Source organism: Cuculus canorus, chromosome Z (assembly GCF_017976375.1).
Source record: "Cuculus canorus isolate bCucCan1 chromosome Z, bCucCan1.pri, whole genome shotgun sequence".
NCBI lineage: Eukaryota > Metazoa > Chordata > Aves > Cuculiformes > Cuculidae > Cuculus > Cuculus canorus.
The window spans coordinates 33,662,652-33,685,523 of record NC_071441.1 but is presented as its reverse complement, the minus strand read 5'-3'; the positions used below and the strand labels follow the sequence as shown (position 1 = coordinate 33,685,523).

Genomic DNA, 22,872 nt, shown 5'->3' with positions numbered 1-22,872 from the left:
TATCCAAAATGTGAAGTACAGCATTTTTGGGGGAAGGAATTGTTGGGTTTTTTTTAAAACAATGTTTATTTTTTATTGCAAAGGCAAAACTGAATTAACTTTTCAAGTTTGGGTAAGAGACATCGCTGAAAATGTCTTTGCTTTCTACTAGAAAATGCAGTTTCTTATTTTCTTAATTTATAGCGTATATAGAGAATGTTTGTAATATGACAGTTTTGGTTAGGTACTTTGTTGCAACTATGTATGTGTCAAGTAGAGAGTTAAGATAATGTGAATAGTATCTTAGTAACTAGTGTCAAGGTGATCAGGCTTGAGAGGTCTTCGAGGGAAGTGAGAATTGTCTTTCTTCATCATGATTTGCCTTTTATTCTCATCATCCCTCTCTCCAAGAGTAAAGGGAGTGATTTCCTCTGTTCTGGACGTAGTTATTTTTGAGGATCAGGACTTGTTCTGGTTTTGCTAGGCATTTTTATGCTGGATGATTAGATTTCAGTTTCATCAGATGCCTTTCCTGTTCTTTCTACGGTTTTTTTGTTCTCACCTTCCAGAGTTTCCTGCTTGCATGCTCCTTTGTTTTCTCTCTTTGAACTGTACTCCAAGCTGGTTTGTCACTTTGCAGTTACATATTATCCGTATAGCTATACTCAGCTTTCTGTTTTCTGTTTGAGACTACTAGTAAAATCATAGAATCATGGAATAGTTTGGGTTGGAAGGGATCATTTAGCTCCATCCCCCATGCTATGGGCAGGGACACCTCCCACTACCCATGGAGTACTAGTATGCAGAGTTTTGACACAGATGTGATGGTTGCTGGAGCTACCTTGCCACTGCAGTAGAAGTGCAGAAATGCTTTCAGGCTGCAGCCCAGTAAGCTGCTCTAAAGTTTAAGAGGAAAGACTACTGGAGGTGAGTGTATGTAATCCAGTGCTTCTCCAGTATATTTGGGGGGTTTTAGTTAAGTGTACACTGACTGTTTTAAAAATGTCAGATTATCTTAAACTTCATGCCAAGGGAGTTTCGTGGCATTAAAATAATTTGCATGCTAGTTAGAGTAATAAGTAGCTGTACTTGGAGGATGTGACTAGTTCTTTCAGGATATGAACTCGGTGTTTCTGTGTTCTTGACATTTCAGTTTGTTCTGCTGTTCAAACAAGTGTATATAGTACTTATATAGAAGTATTCTTAGTAAAAATAACCAACCTGTTTTGTGTTACTTTTTTTTCTTTTCTTCTTTTTTTTTTTGCTACTGGAGATATTTTCAGTCTTGTGAGGTTAAACGTATGTAAACAGTTTATATGTTTCTCAGTTTCAAACAAGATGACTTCAGAGTGCTGTGTCTGTCTGAAGTCATTACATGAATGAGAAATATCTACGTGGATCCTTACACTGGTAGTGCAGTCATGGTACTTAGTATTTTTGTTTGAACCTGAGCAATTCAGTAGTTGAAGCCAGGAAACACATTAATGAGGTACAAAATGTAAAGGCAATTTTGTATTAGCAAGATCTTTATTAGGTTTTTGACTTGTTGCATTCTCTGAAACTTTCATTATATAATAAGTTGTGACTCTGATCTGGCTTAAAGAAGGCTTGAAACCCAACCTATTACTGTTTTGACCTTCGATTTCATCTCAGTAATTACAAAAGTACAATTGGTGTAATGGTTAGTCTGACAAGTGTAACGTACATTTAAGAAGGTAATACTACTAGAATTGGATTCCTTTTCTTGCTTATTTGTTTTTTATATGCCATGTTACATTTGCGAGTAAGAAAATTTGGTCTCTGCTCACCCTTTTCAGGTGGCTCTGGTGCATTTGGAGTCTCTTGGATTTGATGCGGAACAGGCTCATCCACCAGCTACTAAAGAAACCATAGATTGTCTGCCACAAATAGTCGTCACAGATGACTATGATGGTATGGAAACATAATTAAGAATTAATTTCCACATACTTTATAAGAACAAATTTAACTATCTCAAATGCCAAAAATGCAGTATTTAAACATATTTACTGTGCTACTGGCAAGGCCATTCAAGAGCTTTTGAATCTTTAATCAGACTGAGTATAATTTGAGTCAATTTGGAAAACTAATCTTTACTGGAGTAAGTGTGATTCTATTTTATAGTTATTAGTAAGTGTTGATAATATATGTATTTTAATTTCACTCATCTTTGATATAAAACAAGATGCAAATGCTTTTTTTTTCATCATGGGTGTAGGTCAACAGCAGCGTTGTACTATCTGTTGCAGTGAATATGTGAAAGATGAAATCATAACAGAGCTACCCTGTCGTCATTTGTTTCACAAACTCTGTGTAACTCTTTGGTTACAGAAAGTAAGTACTCCAGGACTGGTGGGGATTTAGGTTTTGGGTTTTTTTTGAGTATTTGCATTCTTCTGGGAAGAACATTTTGTAACTTTGAAAATGTGGGATGAAATATTCTGAAATAAGTGGCTGTTAATTTTACACATTATGGAACCAAATTCTAGTCTAAGTGAGAAAACTAATTTATATGTGTACTCACCTGAAATTCAATGTCTTGACAAGAGGGGGGCATTTTTGTGAGGAAAATCATGGTTTGCTTTTTAGGAAGAGTGGGAGAGATGGATGAGTTATGACTTAATTTGGTACGAGAAAAGCTTTCTTTACTACACTCTTACCCTGAAGTAAAGAAGATGCCTTGGTTTTCTCAGAGAAGAGCAAAGAATTTGATCTCTCTTGCCATAATGCCAGGCCCATTTATGGTGACAGCTAAGGCTGACAGGAGAAATAACTGGAATGCTTGTAGATTAGATTAATGTAAAATACTTACTTTTTGTAAGTCTATATGGTGTTAGATTTCATTTTCATAATGTGTAATCAGTTTCCTTCTAAACATCTTTAAAACCATTGCATCATCTTGATACTAGACTAAAAGAACTGTAATGAATTGGTTTTTTCCATCCATTTGCACTCTGCTTTTACACACAGTATGAGCCTGTGCTTGCTAGTTCCCAGTAAACCTCTGGCATAAAAGAGAGAGGTTATTTGATTCAGGCAAGGGAGATCTAATCAGAACACCTGTAGTGTGGGTTTTGGGGTTTGCAATTTTTTTCCCCTTATGGTGTTGATAACTGTGTTGATATTGCTTGCATTATATGCCTTACCTTTTTCTGCTATCATAGCTAACTGCTTTTGCTGAAAACTAGGACAAAAATATTTTCTGTTTGATTTGGGCTGTACCTAATGTACATTTAATCCTTACCTCCTGATTATTCACCTGCAAAATCAATGACTTTGAAGAAGACCTTGCAGACAGCTGATATATATACTGTGTAACTGGTATAAAAGCAAAATGAAGCGTTCTTTGGAGATTATCTTTCTCTTAGTTCCTGGTTTGACTTTGAGATAGTACTTTTGTGAAGACATAAAATACTTCATAAATGTAACCTTTTAGCTCTTCAATAGAATTGAATTCAAACTGTACAAATAACCTGGTTTTTTTTCCTGTTTTTTTGTAGTCAGGAACATGTCCAGTTTGTCGTCATGTGCTTGCACCTCTGTTCCCTGAAGCAGCTGCTGCCACTGTTTCCTCTTTGTTTGATTGTGATTCTGCATCTTCTGTTCACAGTGCTACAGAAGGTTCAGACTAGGGTCTGAAATGAAATCTTTGTCACCAAAATAAAAAAGTAAATTTTGCCTGTTTAATTACAATGTGAAAACAGTTTTGTATAAACTATCAGATGCAAAATACTATCTATAGCACATATTTTAGTTTGAAAAGAGGGTATAAGACTTTTCTAAACTCTTTAGGTTTACCATAAGAGCTTAAATTTTTTTCCACACTAAGTTGGAGGACTGTGCAGTCTTTCTTTCTTAGCCGAACGTTCCTAATAGCTATGATGTATAAACCTTGTATTATGATAATTTTTTCCAAAAAGATAATCCATGTGGCACTTTGTTCGTATTCTTGCGGCTGCAGTGCAGTTGCAGTTTTATTGAAGTTATGTTTGTCATCTGGTTTGTAACTGTTTTTTTAATGTAATATAACTGGTTTCATCAGTGCCACTGTGTGACTTTGTAGTTGATCCCTCATATCTTCATCAAATTTGCAAGTGTTCTGTCATCACAGCAGTGGGTAGAATTTTATGTCACTGGAAACTAATGGAATAATGGAACAATATTTCTTACCTGTTTCTTTAATAATAAACATTTTTCTGACTGTCAGAAGTACAATTAAACTGCTGCTGCCTGGGTTGAGTTTTTTTGTAAATGCTAGCACCATTTTTAAGCCTGTGTCCTGAACAAGTGAGTGAATTATGGAACTTCAGCGTTTGAAGATCTAAGAATTTGCATCTGTATTTGTGGAGTTGGTTCCTTCAATTTGTGTTTAAATTCCATTCTGCTGATTAGGTCTCTTGCACTCTCTCCTGCATGTTCGCATCCTCCCTCTGCTTTTTTTTGAGAGAGATTTATTTTTATAAATATCAGGGTTGGAGTGCTTTCTAGTGCAGATACAGTTAAAATATTTTTTGTCTGGGTGTCTTAAGTCTTAAAAAGGTAGTAGAAACTTGATACAGTTAATTGAAGAATACATTTGAATACTTGTCTGTTAGGACACTTGTAAAGTCATTTTAGAAATTTAAAAATTATTAATGTTTCTGGAATTTGCACTGGTTGCAGTAGGTTGTGCTGCACCCAAAATATTAAAGTAGAAAAGACTGGTTTCTAGGATGTATTTATATAAATAATACTCTAGTATACACAAAAACTTTTAAAGACCTAGAACTAATCATTACGAGACAGAAAGTTAATATTTGATTGTGTGTATGTGTACTACTGGATGCACAAAAGTTTTTCTGTGTTCATTGGGTATAAACACAATTTCAAAAATGTAGGTTCATGGGAATAAAATGAGAAGTCTAATCAAAGCCTCTTAAAACAGTTACAGATTTTTCTGGTAACTTTGAAATTAAGCTGAACTAAGCTCTTGGTGATTGAGTAAAGCTATTGAGTGAGAATTACTATGGCTACAATCACTGTAACTCATTTCTTTATAAATATTTATATATATATTTAGCAGTAGAAGATACTAATTTTCATGTTTAAGGCACATACTGAGTCTTTTGGTGCCCTTTGCAATGTATCTTCTGGACTGCAGAACAAAGAATTGGTGGCAGTTGCCATGACTTGCTCTGGAGGTTTTAGTTATTTTAGTTATTATTCCAAAAAAAGTATAAGGAAGCCAAAACCAATCTTCCATACCTCTTAATAAGCTAGCGCTGTGCAGAGTGGTTGATTCATGTCTACCAGCTACTCCAGATGATAAAATAGTAATGCAACCTTTGACGCTCATCTAAGGTGAATATGGGATGTATGTAATTCAAGAGAAAGTGAAAATGAAGACATTTGGGTTGCTTGTAGAGAGGAAAAAAAACCCAAAACCAACATAATGATGAACCTAGTAGTATCAAAATTGTTCTGTTAGGGCCTTTTGTTCTTTTGTAGTTCCACTTGTAGCAGATGTTACAGGTATTTTAACAAACTTGTACTCTATTTCTCTCTGGAACAGCAGAATACATTGGCCTTCACTTACTCTCATAATCAAGATGTTTTATAAAAGAATAACTTCTGTGGCAAGATTTGGAAATCCTCCTACCAGAAGCTTTTGATTCCAGATTTAACCAGCAATGTCAAGAGAAGCTAAACTAGAAGCTTTTTCCTTCCTTCATTATATGTTGTTGGTCTCAGCTCTGACTTCCTGTTTCTAAACAGCTGTCAAAAAGAAGAGTGTTCATATTTTCTTTTTTTAACTTCAATGAAGGGGTCTTATTCACAGGTTTTTCCTGGCTCCTCAGCTTTCTGACTCAAAAGATAACCAGTAGAAATGCTTAACACGAAAGAGTAAAAAAAAAATAAATCTAAACCTTTGGATCATGTCCAAATGCTTGATGTCATTTTTTTTTTTGATAAATGAAGGTGTGACATTGCTGTGTAGATTCTGTGATTCCTGCTTCAAATATAAAATTGTTTAGTTTAAGTGGGCCTAGTTCTTGAAAAGACCCTGTAAAGTAGAATGTTTTTTTCACTAGTAAAAATTAAGTTTCTTTTTGCTCATTGATAATATTTTACTCATTTTCAAGTAAAAAAGCTTCAGGTGCAAGGAAGAAAATCTTTTTTCCCTATGTTAGGTAAAACCAAACGTTCCACAAGGATGAGAAAGCAAATCTGAAAAAAAAAACTTGTTGCTGTTAAAGGTTCATGTTGTCTTTATATACACTAGTACACTGGAAGCATCTAACTTAACTATGTTAATCATGTAAACGGAATTCATTTTAATATTTCCATACAATATTTTTATTCCAGAGTTAAAATGCTTTTTTTGGCTTAAAAAAGAAAGCAACCCACAAACCTAACAATGGAGCCATTTTAATGTTTTGTTTCCTCCTTTCAGATTCTGGCAGGTTTTGAAATGATGTTATCTGTTTTGGTTTTCAGCCACATAGGTAACATTTTTTTTTAATTGTCTTCATTGCGGGTATTTATGTACTGTGAGAAGAAGCTCATTTCAAGTCAAAGGGTAAATTCCCTTAGTTCTTGTGCCCTCATGTATTACGATTTCAGTTAAAGTTACTTACTGTCTGATAACAGTTGCAGATCTGCAGACAACTTCCTTATTAAACAATGCAGAAAGCTCCTGTTTCCCCTCCCACCCCCACCCTGTGTTTCCTTATTCTGCGTTTAACTGAACATCTGAGGAAACCCAATCTTTTTATTTGCTTTTTTATTGGTATACAAAAGTTGCCTCATGCAATTAGTCTTTATGTCTACAAGTTATATAAGCTGTTTGTATTTTCTGTGAAAAGAGTTGAACTCATAGAATGGCTTAGAGTGGAAGGAACCTTACAAATCATTTTGTTCTAGTTGACCCTACCATGGGAAGGGACACCTTCCACTAGATCAGGTTGCTCAAAGCCTCATACGGCCTGGCCTTGAACACTGCCAGGGAGGGGGCATGTATGACTTCTCTGGGCAACCTGATCCACTTTCTCACAGTAGAGAATTTCTTCCTAATATCTAGATCTACCCTCTTTCAGCTTAAAAACATTACCTCTCGTCCTGTCCCTACACTCCTTCATAAAGAGGCCCTCCCTGTTTCCTGCAGGTCCTCTTTAAGTACTGGAAGGCTGCTGTAAGGTTTCTGGGAGTAGGCTTCTCTTCTCTAGGCCAAACAATCCCAACTCTCTTAGCCTGTTGTCATATGGGAGGTGCTTCAGCCCTCTGGTCATTTTCATGGCCCTCCTCTGAACCCACTTGAGTAGGTCCATTGCCGCAATGGAGAGACAGGACGCAGCTTGATGCAAGCAAATGTCTTTATTGCGCAGCTAACATATATTTATTTATACTACTAGTTACAGATAATTAAGGCTCATACATATTGCAAAAAGCAAGCTCATTATTGGCTACATCGTTAAAGGCCAACTCCTCCTTAAGATACATTTTTGTGATTTCTTGTACTTCTTTATCTATATCCTGTTGTTCTATAACAGCTATGCTCAAGGGTACTGTGGCCTTGCTTATAAGGATTCTACAAAGAAACTAATGAGAGATTATTTGAGACTGCCTACGCGTCCAGGTTCTTATCTCACTCCCTCCCAGGGCCTGTGGCCGACAAGTTCCAGCACATCCCCCTTAAACAATCCTTCTGTACTTTTTCCACAACCTGTCAGGCCCTGTGCTACAGTTCATGTCTTTCTTATGTTGGGGGCCCCAGAGCTGGATGCATTTTGAAGAGGTGAGGTCCCACAAGAGCAGTGTAGAAAGGGAGAATTGCCTCCCTCAACCTGCTGGGCATGGTTCTTTTGATGTAGCCTAGGATGCAGCTGGCTTTCTGGGCTGCAAGCACACATTGCGGGCTCATATTCAAGTTTTCATCCATCAGTACCCCAAAGTCCTTGTCTATTGTGCTTCTCTCAATCTACTCAGCTGCACAGCACAGTTGTCATCAACGCAATCATGCTGTCATCACCAAACTTGCTGAGGGTACCCTCAGTCCTGCTGTCCATGTCCCAGACAAAGATGTTAAATAATACTTGTCCCAATACAGATGCCTGAGGAATGCTATTTGTCAGCCAACCAGGCAATTCCTTATACACTAAGTACTCCATCAGTCACATCTATATCTCTCCAATTTAGGAACAAGGGTTAAAATACAATTCTGGTTCATCCGTGATCTGATCTGGCTTTCCAGGCTTGAATTCATTGATCATCAGATTGCCTTTTTTAAATGTGGGAGGAGATGCACTCAACATCTGATGAAAATCAACCATCTAGAAAAAAAAAGGGGAAAAATGAAACAACTAAAACGAAAAAAACCTTGCCCTAAGCAGACCCCCACCTGCTCAACCTAGTAGCTGCAGTGTGCAAGGAGAGCTACAATCTTTTTCCATTTTGAATAAGTAGTCAATTTCTGCTCTGGAATCACTAAAAACATTTTCTTTGTGTTGCTCTTAACCCGTTCACTTGAATTTAATTGAGAAGTAGATGATGATGCTTGCAGGGACGACACTTAGGGTGAATTGTGAAATGTATATTTCTGAGATACTGCATTTTTGGTGCATTTTTAAAGATAAAAAAACACCCTTATTCTTCGGTTTGCAGAAAGAATCACAAAGTTGTGCAAAAAGTGAGTGTTGTAATACCAGAATTCTTCTAGCATAATGATAAAATATGTTGTAGTAGCTATTGAGATCTTTTTCCTACAGAAATGGTTTACCAGTTTTAAATTGAAATATTGATAATGAAATACTGTCTTATGGGAGCAGGGAACTGGTAATACCTTGTTGACATGATGATACTATTTGATATTTGTGCGCTTTTTTTTGCAAGGCGCAGATTTTTCTTAAATTAATTTTTATTGGTGGCACTAGCAAGCCTTACTGCATGATCTTTGTAATTCTGCTTTTTTGGGGTTTTTTTTTTGCATACCTCCCCTGGTTTGTAATTACTGATTTAAATTTGAATCTTGAAAATTGTATTAATACTTTAATGATACTGCATGGGGTTTCGCATAAATACTTTGAGTATGCTCATAAAATTCAATTTTTTCTTACTTGAAAAGAATATGAATACAAAATGTGCCTCTCTGGAGCTGACAGTATTTGTCCAATACATGGTTTCCTTGACCCATAGTAAATTGACAGGCATTTTTATCAAAGTGGCAAAATGGATCCATGGAGGAAGAAGATAGTACTCTCAGGAATGGGCAGATTTGTGAGATGAGAAGCAGACCAGGGAATGTGAGGGTGCTGCCAGTTGGAGGTGTGGAGGGGGTGTCTTTTCCAGGTCTCCTCCTTCACACTTCTGTAAACATCTTCCACCAGTCTTTCTCCAGAACTAAGAGGTGGCCTTTCCTTCCCTGGTACCACGGGATCCCACTAGTACAGGTTCTTTTGTTCATTTTCCTCCACTGTGACTCTGCTTTCCTTGGAATAATGGAATCACTTGACTGCAAAAGACCATTAAGATTGAGTCCAACTCTTCACCTAACATTGCCAAGTCCACCAATAAACCACATCCATAAGTGCAACATCTACATGTCTTTTAAACACCCCAGGGACAGTAACTCAACCACTTCCCTGGGTAGCCTTTTCCAGTGCCTGATAATTGTTTCAATTAATAAGTTTTTCGTAATATCCAACCTAAACCTTCCCTGGTACAAGCTGAGGTTGTTTCCTCTCAGTCTATTACTCACTTGGGAGAAAAAAGACCAAGATCTTTTGCTTTGAACTTGCAATGACATCAGTCTTGAAAAGGCCCATTGTATTTTAGTGACTTTAAGACTGCTGCTGTAAGTAACACATTTTAAAAGAACAATATCAGGATTACAGTTATTCTTCCATGAAACAAATGTATGTAGCTGTAGGAATTCTGTTCCGCATTCTCCTTTTAATGAATCAGTGTCTTCGTGCTGATGCAGCAGCTTTCTAAGCATATCTGAATTGATACTGTGAATTTAGTGCTTATTGCTACAGGTATCTTGTTCTAAAAAAATGCCTAAGATGGGAAAAGAAAAACAATCCCAGCCCCATAATTTGGGGTTTACTTTTTCTGCATTTTTTTAAGAATCCATGCCCTTTCCTCTGTATTTTGTGCTGTTGAGTGCTTTAGTCTATCCACAATCGAAAACAGACAGGAATATATGTTGGTCATGGTCCTTTAGTCAGTATGGTGCACACATAAAACTAAGATGCATAATTATTTAAGCAAGAGAAGGAATATCACTATGTGGAGCATAAGCCTTTTTGTTAAAGGCTATTAAGCAATATCTATAATTATTGATCTTTTTGTCATAAAATTCTATGTAATTGTGATTTTTTTTTTTAACTATTAAACCTCTCTGTAGACACACAATTACCTTGCTTTGAGCCATGTATAATAATGATAGACAAAACAACTAGCAATGGCTATTAATGAGTAGGTGTAAGGGTTTGATGATGTCTTAGGGCCAAAATTTTAAAGGCATGATTTTTGTTTATAACAGAGTTGCTCTGCCCTCCTGAGGCATAGGAAAAGACTTTCAAGAAGAAGTAAAGGAGAATTAGGTAACAAAAAGGAAGAACAGTGTCTGATGTGATCATAGTCCAATGTTTCTTCAACAACCTTTAAACTATGGTAAAGCAAGCCCTTTTTTTGCCTGTTGTGAAGCAGAATTGCCTTCAGCTCGCCAGACAGGACCCTTTGAAAAGACCTCAAGGAAGTAAATTAAAATTAATATGGTGAGGAGGATTATAATTCCATGGCAGATTAGGTATTTTATGTCAGATTTTCTAATTGAAAAGAAGTGATGCCTACAATTTTAGTTTTGTAACGGTGGTGCTAATCAATAATGGCTAGGACTTGGTGGTTTGGACTTGGATAGGACTTGGATAGCTTTGCAGTAGGAAAACCTTCTGAAATAAATATTATAAATCAAGGTATTCTTTCATTCTGTATTGAGTACCATGACTTGCTAAGGTGGAAGCTTATCTTGCAAATTGGCAGAAGAGCTCCCCTGTGTCTGAGTGAGATTCCCTTCCCTGACTAAAGACAGAAATACACAAAAAGTTTTTCTAACACTGCTTTAACGCTGCAGTAGAAAGATGTCAGCTACAGAAACACTGACACATATTTGAAAAAGCTGTTTGCTCATTCCAGGTCTTTAGCTAATAGTTGAATCCTGCCTTAGGTGGTAACTTTTGATTTGCTAGTCGAGGAAGATGTTCTTGTTAGCGATAACTCTTAAGCTGTTGTAGTGAGATGAGTTGGAGCCTGTGTAGAACTAGTTCTGTATAAACATACGACTATATCTCCTTTATTGTTTTATGTGCCTGTATCACAAGCCATATAGGAGAGAAGGAAATTTTGCTTTGAAGGTAAAGAAGGGGGCTTAGTCATTGTTATCTATATTAAAGCAGAGTTGGTCCATGAGATTTGTCAGGCCTTTTTTCTGAGTTATAACTAAATGGAACATCCCAGAGGCAACTATAAAATCACACAAAGATATAACAGAGCCTAAGTGAAAAGGTTGCTACTGAATGGCAAGAACTTGGGGCATGAATGAAAAACGTCATTTAAACAGAGAACTGAAGTGAAAGGACAGGCAATCAGCAGTGTTAGGTGGCGGTGTGATAGCTGCTGTTCACCTTCAGTTCTCTTTCTCCCTGTGAGACAGCAGCTGTCTTGCTTGGAGCTCTTTTAACATTTCACGTTCACAGTTTTTTTAGAACTTTCCATGAAAGAAAGCCCTTTGAGTCCTTTCATTTCATGCAGTTTTCTTCTGAAGGTAGACAGCAGGAAGAGGTAAGTGGCAGCAGAGAAAGTGTGGGTTTTTTCAGTGAATCTAGGTGACCCACCTTACCAACCAAGACTGCATCCACTTATGAAGGACAAAGGAGGAAGCCGAAGAAGGAGTGCACAGCACAATGGTGCTTTTGGCAGCCCTATCTCGCAGCAGAAAGCATGTAAATTCCCCTAAGCATTACTGTTATGAGAGTGCCCATAGCACTCTCCTAGCTCTTCAAGAAATGTGGAGCCTGATCGCTACAACATATTGAAAACTCTCTGGTTCTAAATCTCCCATGATTCATGAGACAGTTTTCTTTCCAACTGAGAGGAAAAACTTTCATGAAAGGATTCCTGTGTGCCCTGTGGGATATTAAAGGTGATTTGGTGCTCTATTCATGAGGTGCATATCACCTGCAGAAGGGTCTATAACTTGAAATATCACAGCTCCTTCAAGCTGTTTTACTGTATACTCTCCTACTCTGAATCAGTTAGCATATCTAATCAAAAGAAAGAAGCATTATTTCATTTGTTAAAAAAAATTATTTTCTGTCCTGTTACTGAAAATAGTTTTATGAATGACAGTAAAGAGAGGCATATTATTACTGGTATAGTCAGGGTGTCTTAGTGGGAAAGTGTCTGAAGATAATGTTTTCTTATCTACACGACAGAGGGAAGATACCCCTCTGTGTGCATAATGCAAGCACAGAGCATTGAGAGTATCTTTTGGATATTTCATTTTCAGAATTAACGGATGTTCAAATAGTAACTTGTGTTTGTGAATAGCTACGAGTTATTTTGTCTGTCTTTTAGGGGTTGAACTTGGGGTGCTAGCATCTTTAATAAGTGTTTATCTTCTATCCTTCGTTACGCATTACATCACACATTTGGGGCAGATGACTATATTCTTTCTCACCCGTCTTCTGCATTTTGTTATCATCAGGATAGTGTAATCAGCTAAGTTGCACTAACATTCTCTTTGCCTTGTTACACTGCAGTTTGGAGCACACTGGAAAATGCTACCTAGTCCAAACTCCTCCAGAGTACCAGAAGAGCAGATGCATTCAGGGAACATACTGCAATGCAGGGTAGCAGCTTGTCAGAAATATCTCAGACTTTATTTCCTAAAGGAAAAAAAGGGCAGCTCAGTGCTGGTATTTTCTGGGTATCCATAGCCTTTGGTGCATTAATTTCAGTGCTCACTGGACAGTTATCTGAATACTAAGACATAGTGCCACAGGTCAAGATTTAATGCAATATCTGAGTAAAGTTTTCTCACATAATAAGCTTCCTTCAAAACTGAGATTATATCTAACATACAGTGGAATTTCTATTTTTTTCATGAAGTTCAGGAGATGTGTTAGAAATTCTTTAAGGATTTGCATAATTCAAGTGAAAATACAACAAATACTGAAGAACTTCTTGAAATACTGTGGTCTGTTATCACATCATGTTAACAAAAAAAATTTTAAAAATAAATTGATATATTCATATTTTATGCTGCAGTTACAACTGATGTCATACAGCTTTTATCTATCATTCTTATTAAAAAGTACAGTTTATGTCTTTCTATGTCACACAAATTAAGCTTTGATGAAGATCTAAATCTTCAAAATTCTCACGACTCTTTCCATGCTTAGAATTCAAATAAATTTGCAGTCCCCAAATGCATAAGGCCATTGCTCTTATATGACACACATCCTCATTTGGAAGAAAAAGTACTGTTTTTTTTAAATGGAGTGGTGAGAGAGCAAAAAAAGTTGCTGAGCCTTTGTCTGTTTCCTTAAGTCAGTGAGCCTCTTATCCACCGTGTGACAAATTGGTGTATGAGATGACAACTAATTTTGCAAGACCTCAGGGTATGACTTAGAATGACAAAACTTGCTGAAAGATATTATGAAAGTTCAGTTTGAAATCCTAAAATACATGTTCATTGCATAGACACTTATATGCCTGCAAGCATTTACATTCTTTATGCTGATACTTAAAAAACTAATGAAGGGAGGATTGTGCTGGATGCTCAAGTGTTAGCCTTCCAGCCTTTTAATGTCTTCACTGGGGGCTTATTCTGTTTATTTAATCATGACCACTATAATTATTAGCTTTTTTTTTTCTGAGAATCTGTCTAATATAACTGGGTAGTGATTTATAGTTCAAAATGGGGAAGCAGGAGGAGATTAAAGATTGTTCCTCAATAACAAGATACAGACTGCAGTGTGGAAGAGAAAAAGAAAAACTTGATATTTTCCCAGAAATTAAAATAACAATATCATTACCAGTTTTGAGGCTCCTTTTCAGGTAATATTCCATTGAAGTCAGTGAACTAAAGTCATACTAAATATATTTAAATTTTTCTTCACAGAGGTGTTATTGTATTTAGAAGCTTCTCCTAGAAGCCACTAGTTTTCTTTAGTTGCTCATAATATTTTAGGTTATGGCTTTTATAATTCTGATATGGGAAATTCTAGAACACTTGATAAAGCTTTAGGGATCATTGAAGCAACACTTACAGGAAAGAGAAACATTAAATCTCTTAAATGCTTGTGTAAACCAGTGTAGGATTGAACATTCAGTAAGAACTGTGCAGCAAGAGTAAGTGGACTATAGGAGACTAAAATGCTTGCAAAATAAACATATTTTACATAAAAATAGGCAGGTTTTGCTTGCCAGCTGTCTCCATGTTATCAGATCACAGAGTAGTAGATTAATCTCGGCAGAGTTTTCAGGAAGAATGTGAAGGATGACAAGGCAGAGCCTTTATGAATTGCAGAGGTGCTGTTACATGAGAAGGATCTTGGTGCTGGAGGCAGAAATTGCTTTGGCACTGGATAACAGTGTGCTTTACAGTATTTGCTGCTGCATTTTTTCTTACAAAATATTTGTTTTGAAAGTCTTACTGTTTTAAATCTTAAATCTCTTCTGTTTTAAGCCTGTTTTAAGTTACATTGTTTTAAGGAAAGCTGCCTGAGTTGGGACTTAGGCTTAGTCCCCCCAACATACCTCTTTTCTTTGGTATCTGGAAGCAGATAGTTCATGTATAGAGCTTCTTAAAGACATCCTTTATTGCTGCATGTAGCCACCAGAAACTTGTGTCCCTCATTATGAAATAAGACACTCAATTAAAAAGGTAACCACAACATACTACTTTTATACTGTTCAAAATGTGCTCTGAATGTGTTTGACAATCACCAAATAAACATTTGTTTGATGAGACAAGGAAGAATTTATGGAATACAGTGTGATCATGGGTGCGACCACATTGTCATGATTCACCAGAGGGATATTCACCAAGGTCTTTGTGGCCCTTCTCCCTGTGCTGCCCCTCTGCTGAGTGCTGCTTGTGCAAACAGTATTCTGCAGGTTTGTTTGGAGATGGCTCATGTGGGGCAACTGAGCTTTGCCTTGTTCCTCAATGGCAGAAGAAGGGAGAAGACTTTGCTCTCTGATGCTCAAAAAGGAATTTTAGCCAATACCCAGTTTTGTGCCTTCCAGTCAAGAACATTTGTGCCCTTCCAAGAGTATTAAAAGCAAAAAGAATTGTTCTTGTCTCGGTACTATGCTATAGTATCTGGAAAGATGCATAAAGTGTATTGTTTTGAAAGTCACTATGTGGGTGGATTACCGTTTAGATTTGTGTATTTAAAAACTGGTGCAATTCTGTGATGGCTATGTGGACAATATAATTTCAGAATAAATAAATGCAATCTACTACATTTTTACAAGTACAAGTTGGTCACAGCATCTGTTTGTGCTATTGCTAATGTACAGTGTGCATCCATGCATGTATGTACACAGGACAGAAAAATAAAATGTTGACATTAAAATGAGAGAGCAGTGAAAACAGGTGGCTCATTCTCTTAAACATATAATCTTGTCAGCTTCAGTAGAATAAATATCCTGAATAAACTTTTCTTTTTAATGATATATCTATGTACGTGTGTATATGATAGCCCTTGGAATGTCTACATCTTTTTATTGACAGTAGTCTCAATTTTTTCTCACTGGAAAAATTTATATTTTAAATGAAAATAAGTACAGTACAATTTCAGTCAGTAACTATTCTTTTTGCTAAAAATTCAAGATACAGTAGGCTTCTTTGTTCTTGTTTAAATTTGCATGGCTAGAATGTATATTTGTCAGTCTACATGAATGCACCTGTAACTTTCATATATAAATAGTTAATTGACAGAGCATATGTGGATAACTTCATCTTGCTATGTTTTTGAAATGTGTTTTTACATATGTATTTATTCTGCAATGCCATCACTTCCATATTTATCACAAGGGACCCCATTCACCCGAGTAGCAGCAGGATCCTGAAACTAAAATTTGCCTTAGTTAGAGGGCAAAATCAAGTGTTGTCTTGATTTCCCTACGTATTGGGTAGATTTTTCTATGTATTTTCCTTAATACCAAGATTAATAATAGGCAATCATTCCACTGAGTGTCAGGCAAACCTGGTTTTGCATGGTCACTGTGCCTCTGAGGTAAGGATAATGTCTGCCAGCTGTATACTCCTCGAAGACTGCTTTAGACATAGAGAATTTGAGTTTTTCCTTTGAAGGAGGTGACTTGTCCAATGATTTTTAATGTATTTCAATTTATGTGATTTACCAAGTTATCTAAATCAAGTAGTGAAATCAACTTCCAGTCTCATTAATCCCTGAAAGAATTAATATTTACATTTGCAGTTCTGTCAGCAAAGAGTAACCATGTAACAGCTAATGCAACCATGGCTAGCACATGTGAAGCTCAGTCTTAAAGACATTTCCAAACCTCAAGCACATGCATGATATACCCTTTGACAAGCTGCTTTAACATTCTACTGGAAATGATGAAATAGTTCTATAGTTTGCCTGCAAAACCAGTGAACAAAAATAACTGCTGCACAAAATTAAACATCAGAAATTCGTGCTGAATTCCTGTCTGGGAAAACATACAGTGGCCTCAGACCACATCATCACAATTCATAAACATTTATGAAAGTGCAGCATCATCAGGAATAGAAGGAAACTGAGAAAACTCTTTCAAAATTGTTTTGCATATGAAAATTAACACTTTAAACATAATGGTGAAAACAGTTGCATTTTCCCACATGATAAACTTCAAAAGGAAGTTTCTATTATTTGTCTTGCTATCAGGGTATTAGAACAAGTTACTACAGTGAACTCCAAAACATTCTTGCTAGTTCTGCAGCACTGGTAAATCCTAACTTTTTGCGTACGTTGAGGAAAACAATATAGTTCATAATATATGTGTGATAAAGCATGAATTTAGTATTTGCTTGAAACAAGACTATAATTGCATCTGAATGTAGAAAACTACAACCTGAATTTGTTTGTGCTGTTTTGGCATATTGATTACAGTATTAAGAATGGAAATATAAGAGACCTTCTTTGTGATGAGGTTTGTTACATGTTACTGAGCAATGTTATTTGGTTTTGATTTTAACCCTTGCTGCCAAACACTGTACTTAAAGAAACGGTCCGTGGGGTCTGTATCTGGTTAGGTTCTCCTACTCTCCAGCATTTAGATTGCAGTTTATGTCTCAATGTACATTTCCTCTTGATTTGGTGAACCTCCTTTCCACCCACAGAATCGTTCTTATATGGAGGAACTACCAGGCAGTATCTTACTTTTAGCCCTCCATTGCATCAGGATTGCTCTCAACAACGAGATTTTTCTACCTCCATTCTCCTCTATTTTAGCTCTTTCGTAACTCCATTTGAATTAAGTTTATCTCCTGTGGACTTTGAATTTACGGGGTATTTGTAAACTGGATCTGCATAGACAGCAGTTCTTTTTTCCTAGCTAAACAGCTTGATCAGTTTCAGACTGCTGTAACTGATGTACACCAGACGGGGAGCTCATTGCAGCAGTCAGTTGCTGTCTGACAGTTTGATCCCATTCCAGGGTACAATATAGGAATGTTTAAATTCATGCTCTACTTTCACTTCCCTTTTTTCTGTTTTGCACCATGGGCAAAGTTGTGTTCATTAACATAGTGTACGGGAGTGATTGTGTTAGTAAAAGAGGCTTTCTAAATCTTAGAGTCACAGAATCATAGAATAGTTTGGATTGGAAGGGACCTTAAAGATCTTTTAATTCCAAGACCCTGTGATGAGAATCACTAGATCAGGCTGTCCTGATACAGTTTAAGTGGTCAATACATGAACCACTTTTGCTTAACCATTTTTGTAGTCACTTTAGATAGAATGGAATTGATTTAAGGAATGTTGACATTAGAAAATGTGCAAAGTCTGTAGCAATTACTTTACAAATTCACATAAACTTAAATGTTCACTGCTTTGTTAAGTCAACAGTATAAAACAAGTTATTTGATATAGGCTCTTTTCTTCAGTCTCTAGGTCTGGGTGAGTGCATAGCCCTTACCTGCAGTTTGTGTTTTCCGGGACCAGATTTTTCATTCTCTGTTTCGTTATCATTTGTATCACTCAAGTACTGACTGGTTAATTTGGTCTGCATTTGTAAAACTCTATACCACAAGTACCACCTCATAAGAGTGCCAAATGAGAAGAAACTAAAATTCCTTCTCTCTTCCTGCTGAAAATCATATTCCTCAGTGCTTCAAAGTAACCTGAAGAAAAGGAATACTGCACTGCTGCATTGACCCAAATTAAAGCCCTTGACAACCCTTTAGTCCAAAATTATTTTCAGCTATGTTTTCCTGGGCAAAACTCATAATCTTTACCTTCACAACCATAAAGTGAGACTAATGAGGCTTACTTTAACGTGTAAAAGACAGTGTTGCTCCTGTAGGAGTTAAAGTATCAATATTTCTACAAGAAATAACAGGTCATGTTAATCTAGAGTTTCACACAAGCAATCAAAAGGCTTCATTCTACAAGCACATGACATTCTGTTAATGACTTCTGAGATCCATGCCTAATGTTAGGACAGATCATGTAACTTGTTCTTGAAAGCCATTTTGAACTCAACATCATTCCAGTTTCTTAGTTTTGGGGGGTTTTTTTGTTTTATTTTATTTTTTTTTAATTATAGGATGCTTTCTTTTCCAAGAGATGCCTCATATCTGTTTTCCTCCTGATTACTTTAGAACAAGATAATTTCAGAGGCATACATTTACAGATGTATAAATTAATTCCTCAGAGCATCAACCTCTGCAACTCTCTCTTTGAGCCTCATCTAAAAGAGAACCACCACTCTGGGAAGGGGGTGGAGAAAGAAACTAGGGCTCTCTCTCTGATATTTTCTAGTTGTTTGACATTTTTATTCTTTAGTGCTTATAGTACCCTTGAGCTCAACTTTGTGGTACTGATTTATGTATTAGCAGGAGGAATTCCTTGAATAAATCAATGTTTGTATAGGTGGGGTTTGTAACGTTAAGCCCAAACATTTATAAAGAATCAGGTCTCTTACTGTTTGCTGGTTTAAAACTGACAAGATGTTTCTAAGCCAGACAAGTAGACTCTCCATAGGCTCCCTGCATCTTCAGTGATGAGAGAAACCCTGGTCCCAAAGCTGCTGGGTGGCGGCTCTTCTGCTCCACTGCTTTCCCCTGGTTAATCTAGACTGGACCAGCTTTATTTATTACTGAGTTATTTGATGTAGCAATTCCCTAACCTAACATGGCAAAACCTAGGCTACAAGTAGTGTTAGAAATCCTAATACAACTTTTCAAATATGTGTCATTGGATGATGAAAATGCAGCAAAGAGGCTGTTTCACTCGTCTTTTACAATCTAGGATCAATGAAAAACAAAAAGAGAGGATATCCATAAGAGTCAGAGAAACCAGTAATACTTTATGAGGAGGAGGAAAAATTGTGCTGGAATATTTCTGAAAATATCTTGTGCAGCACAGCTGTCACATACCTGGATCAAATAATGGCAAAAAGAGGCAACACAAAAGAACATCTGTATTCACTAACTTGATCTTGTCCTCAGACAGATGGGTGCTTAAATATCCTCTGTTTTGGCCATACTTCCTAAATATGCAACTACAACTTTTAAAACTGAATACTGACCTCTGACAATGGCAAATCATATTGCCTTTCCCTTAATGCTTTTGTCCTGCTGCAACAGTAGTGGTGCTGATGCGGCTAGAGGAAGCGACAGCAAAGCTGTAGGACAGAAAAGATTCATAGAAACAGGCAGTGCTACATGACCTTGCCAGGTACAGCTTTACTTCAAAGAAGTACTACGGACATTGAAAAGGTATTATCACAACACTAAGCACAGATAATATTTATTATGAGATTAAGTTAAGGGTCTGTGCTTCTGCAGATGCAGTTTACAGCTTCCACCCCTCTACCTTCCCTTGCTTTTCTTGGGTTACTCCTCTGCTGCACCCAAAGCAGGAACTTCTTTTCCCAGGTGAGCTAGTAGCATACTGTGCATTTAGATCTTCTGTCATATTTTGCACTTTAAGATCTTGTTCCTAAACCCAGCATCACAGGGACTCTCTGCACTATTTTCACGTTTCTCTTGTACTGGAAAACCCAGAATGAGATAGAGTACTCCAAAGAACCAGCCAAGATTACATGGCATTTACTTCACCCTATTTATATTATGAATTTGGTAGGTTTCAATACCTGGCTCTAATGTCCCACTCTTCTGGGCATTGCATGCATGTATGTAGATGTAACCTTCCCAATGAAAATGTAGTCGGTGATGAAGCAAATGAGCTGTTGAGAGTCCAAAGCAGAACACTGAGGTGGGAGAAATTACATTTAAATCTTCTGTGTCCTTTCAATACCTGTCTAAGTGCAGCATGAATATGGGAAGAAAGGCTGTTTTCCTGTTTTCAAGGAAAATGGTTTCTGGTACCATTAGTATGTGTTAGAGCATACAGGCAGGGTGTGTGTGGAGTTATATGGTTACTGAAAAACCAACTGCCCCAAAGGCTCCATGCCAAATCAGAGCCCTGGCTTGCCTGGGCTCTAAGAAGAACCTGTAATACAATTGCCAAGCTTGAAACCTGAGCCAACACAAGTATTGAAATAACTTGCCATCAACAACCAGGCCAATTCCAGCACCACCAATGGACCATGGAAGGAACCCAGAGACAGAAGACCACTTAGTTACTTTAGTCTTCAGTCACCAGATATATTGTGTTTGAATGCTCTGCCTGAATCAAAGCAGATTTATAACATAAATGAGCTTTCTGAGATCCTCCTGACCTCAACTTCTTCGTCAGCACAAGCTGCAGCAAGAGAGATTGACTGAGGGGCAGTCCTGTAGGGGCACTGATCTCACCTGAACAAAAGTTGATAACAGCACCCTTTGAGGACCTGTGCAAAGCCTCCTTAATTCCTGGATGTTACTGCAGCTGAAGGTGGTACAAAATTTACCCTTTCCTAAATCTGAAAGCAGTTAAACTGTAATGGTATTTTTTTTGTCTTTAGTTTGCAGTATCAGAGAATGAAGGTTGTTTCAGGGTAGGAACTAGCCCACATTTGAACCACCATGCATGTAAAATAAACAAATTTAGAGGTTGAAGTGAAATCTCTTTCTGAGAGAAGCAGTGCTTGTGTTTTGGAAAATAATAATAGCCAAAATTTGTTGTGTTTAAAGATTCGCACAAGATTTTCTGCTGCCTGTTCATGTATTTTTTGTTATGCTAGAACAAGTGAGGAGACAGTTCAGATGGGGTTTAATGGAAGCAGTGTGCAACATCAATGCAGTGGTATACAGCTGCTTCCAGACTTCTTTTTTTTTGCAGGCTTTGGAAAGGGCTGAGCTTCAGGTAGCTTGTGTTAATACCATCCTGAACCCAAATACCCCCAAGAAAATAAATTGCCTTCCCCTTTGGCTCTGCTAGTCGCTAGGCTCAAAGATAGCAAGCGAAAGGCTAAGATATATTACCTACTATGCAATCGATAACAAGAAAATTCAACCTGCATGCAGTGACAAGGGGGTAAGAGAGTTATGTGGAGTGAAGGAAAGGTAATGGCTGTAACATCCAAGAAAGGTAATGGCTGCATCTGCTTCTTGTGCTTGTCTACAGAGTGCACACAGAAGAAAAATGCCTGATTAAACAATGTTTGCACAGAAAGCCTTGAGCAGTGCAGTTAGGCTGTGGTTTGTCAAGTACCTCTCTTGTGATTGTGGTTCTAATCAGAGTTTTTGCTGACGCCTTTTTCATGTAGAAAAAGACTACATTGTCTTGTATTCTTCTGCTATTTGAAGACTGACTGTAAAGATTGTGGAATAATCTTTGCACATGCACAAGGAATATATGCTGACTTGACAGTTGGTTCTATTTCTTACTAAAAAACCCCATCCATAATATTATTAGGAATAATAAAGAAACTGTAAGTAAAGAACTCAACAGAGGGTTTGACTTTCATTTTACTACCTCATTTCCTCTCACGGCTAAGTTGTGCCTTCTTAAAAAAAAAAAAAAAGTGCCTATAGTATCCCATTAGAAACTCTCCATAATCGAGAAGATTAATTGCTACTTCCAATTGATTAAATTCTCTCTGATTAAGGAGGAAAAAATTTGGTGTGGATACAGGCAGACTTCTGAGAAGAAGAAGACCTAAATATTAACAAAAGCGTCAAGAGGCCATCTTGAAGTGATGGGCTGTGGGTCCTTATTGCAGTGCTCTATTTTCTTATGTTGGAATATTTTTATCTAGCTTTTATGACAAACACTTGCTATACAACCATCTAAACACAAGTAGCACAGCATATGACCAATCAAAGGTGGCAGAGTACAGGTGATCTTCTGCATGTGCAGTCAGGGTAGTCAGGAGCTTTTCTTGGATGTTTATTTATGAACTTCTTGGTGTGCTTGGTATCAAACAGGTCTGCTGCCTTGGAGGACGAAGTGCCGCACACGTTTCCTCCCCTCCCAGCTGTGCAGAGGTTGCATTCATCTCACTTCTGCACTCTTAAATTACTTACCCTACTAGCCCTTTGTCTTTAAAGATGTATTTATGCCTGAGCTGCCTGTCTATTGACTCTTTAATTTATTTATAAAAACAAAGTTGTATCTTAAAAATTTCCAAATCTTTGAAAGTTGGTGGCTCATTTTTTCTCCTCATATTTTGCAGACACAGGCAGATAACAATCTTAGGCATGTAATG

The 22,872-nt window shown here is 37.1% G+C and overlaps 1 protein-coding gene across 3 annotated transcripts in view; it reads left to right on the top strand.

Moving 5' to 3' along the window:
* PJA2 (praja ring finger ubiquitin ligase 2) overlaps positions 1 to 5,921 on the top strand; it is a 33,948-nt gene extending 28,027 nt beyond the window's left edge. For all 3 annotated transcript variants that reach the window (XM_054054290.1, XM_054054291.1, XM_054054292.1), the window contains 3 exons: positions 1,797 to 1,911; positions 2,216 to 2,331; positions 3,498 to 5,921. In XM_054054290.1, coding sequence (XP_053910265.1) covers positions 1,797 to 1,911; positions 2,216 to 2,331; positions 3,498 to 3,629 — 363 coding nt within the window. In that variant the 3' untranslated portion in view covers positions 3,630 to 5,921. The remainder of the gene's footprint in view (positions 1 to 1,796; positions 1,912 to 2,215; positions 2,332 to 3,497) is intronic.
* Positions 5,922 to 22,872: the final 16,951 nt, after the last annotated feature.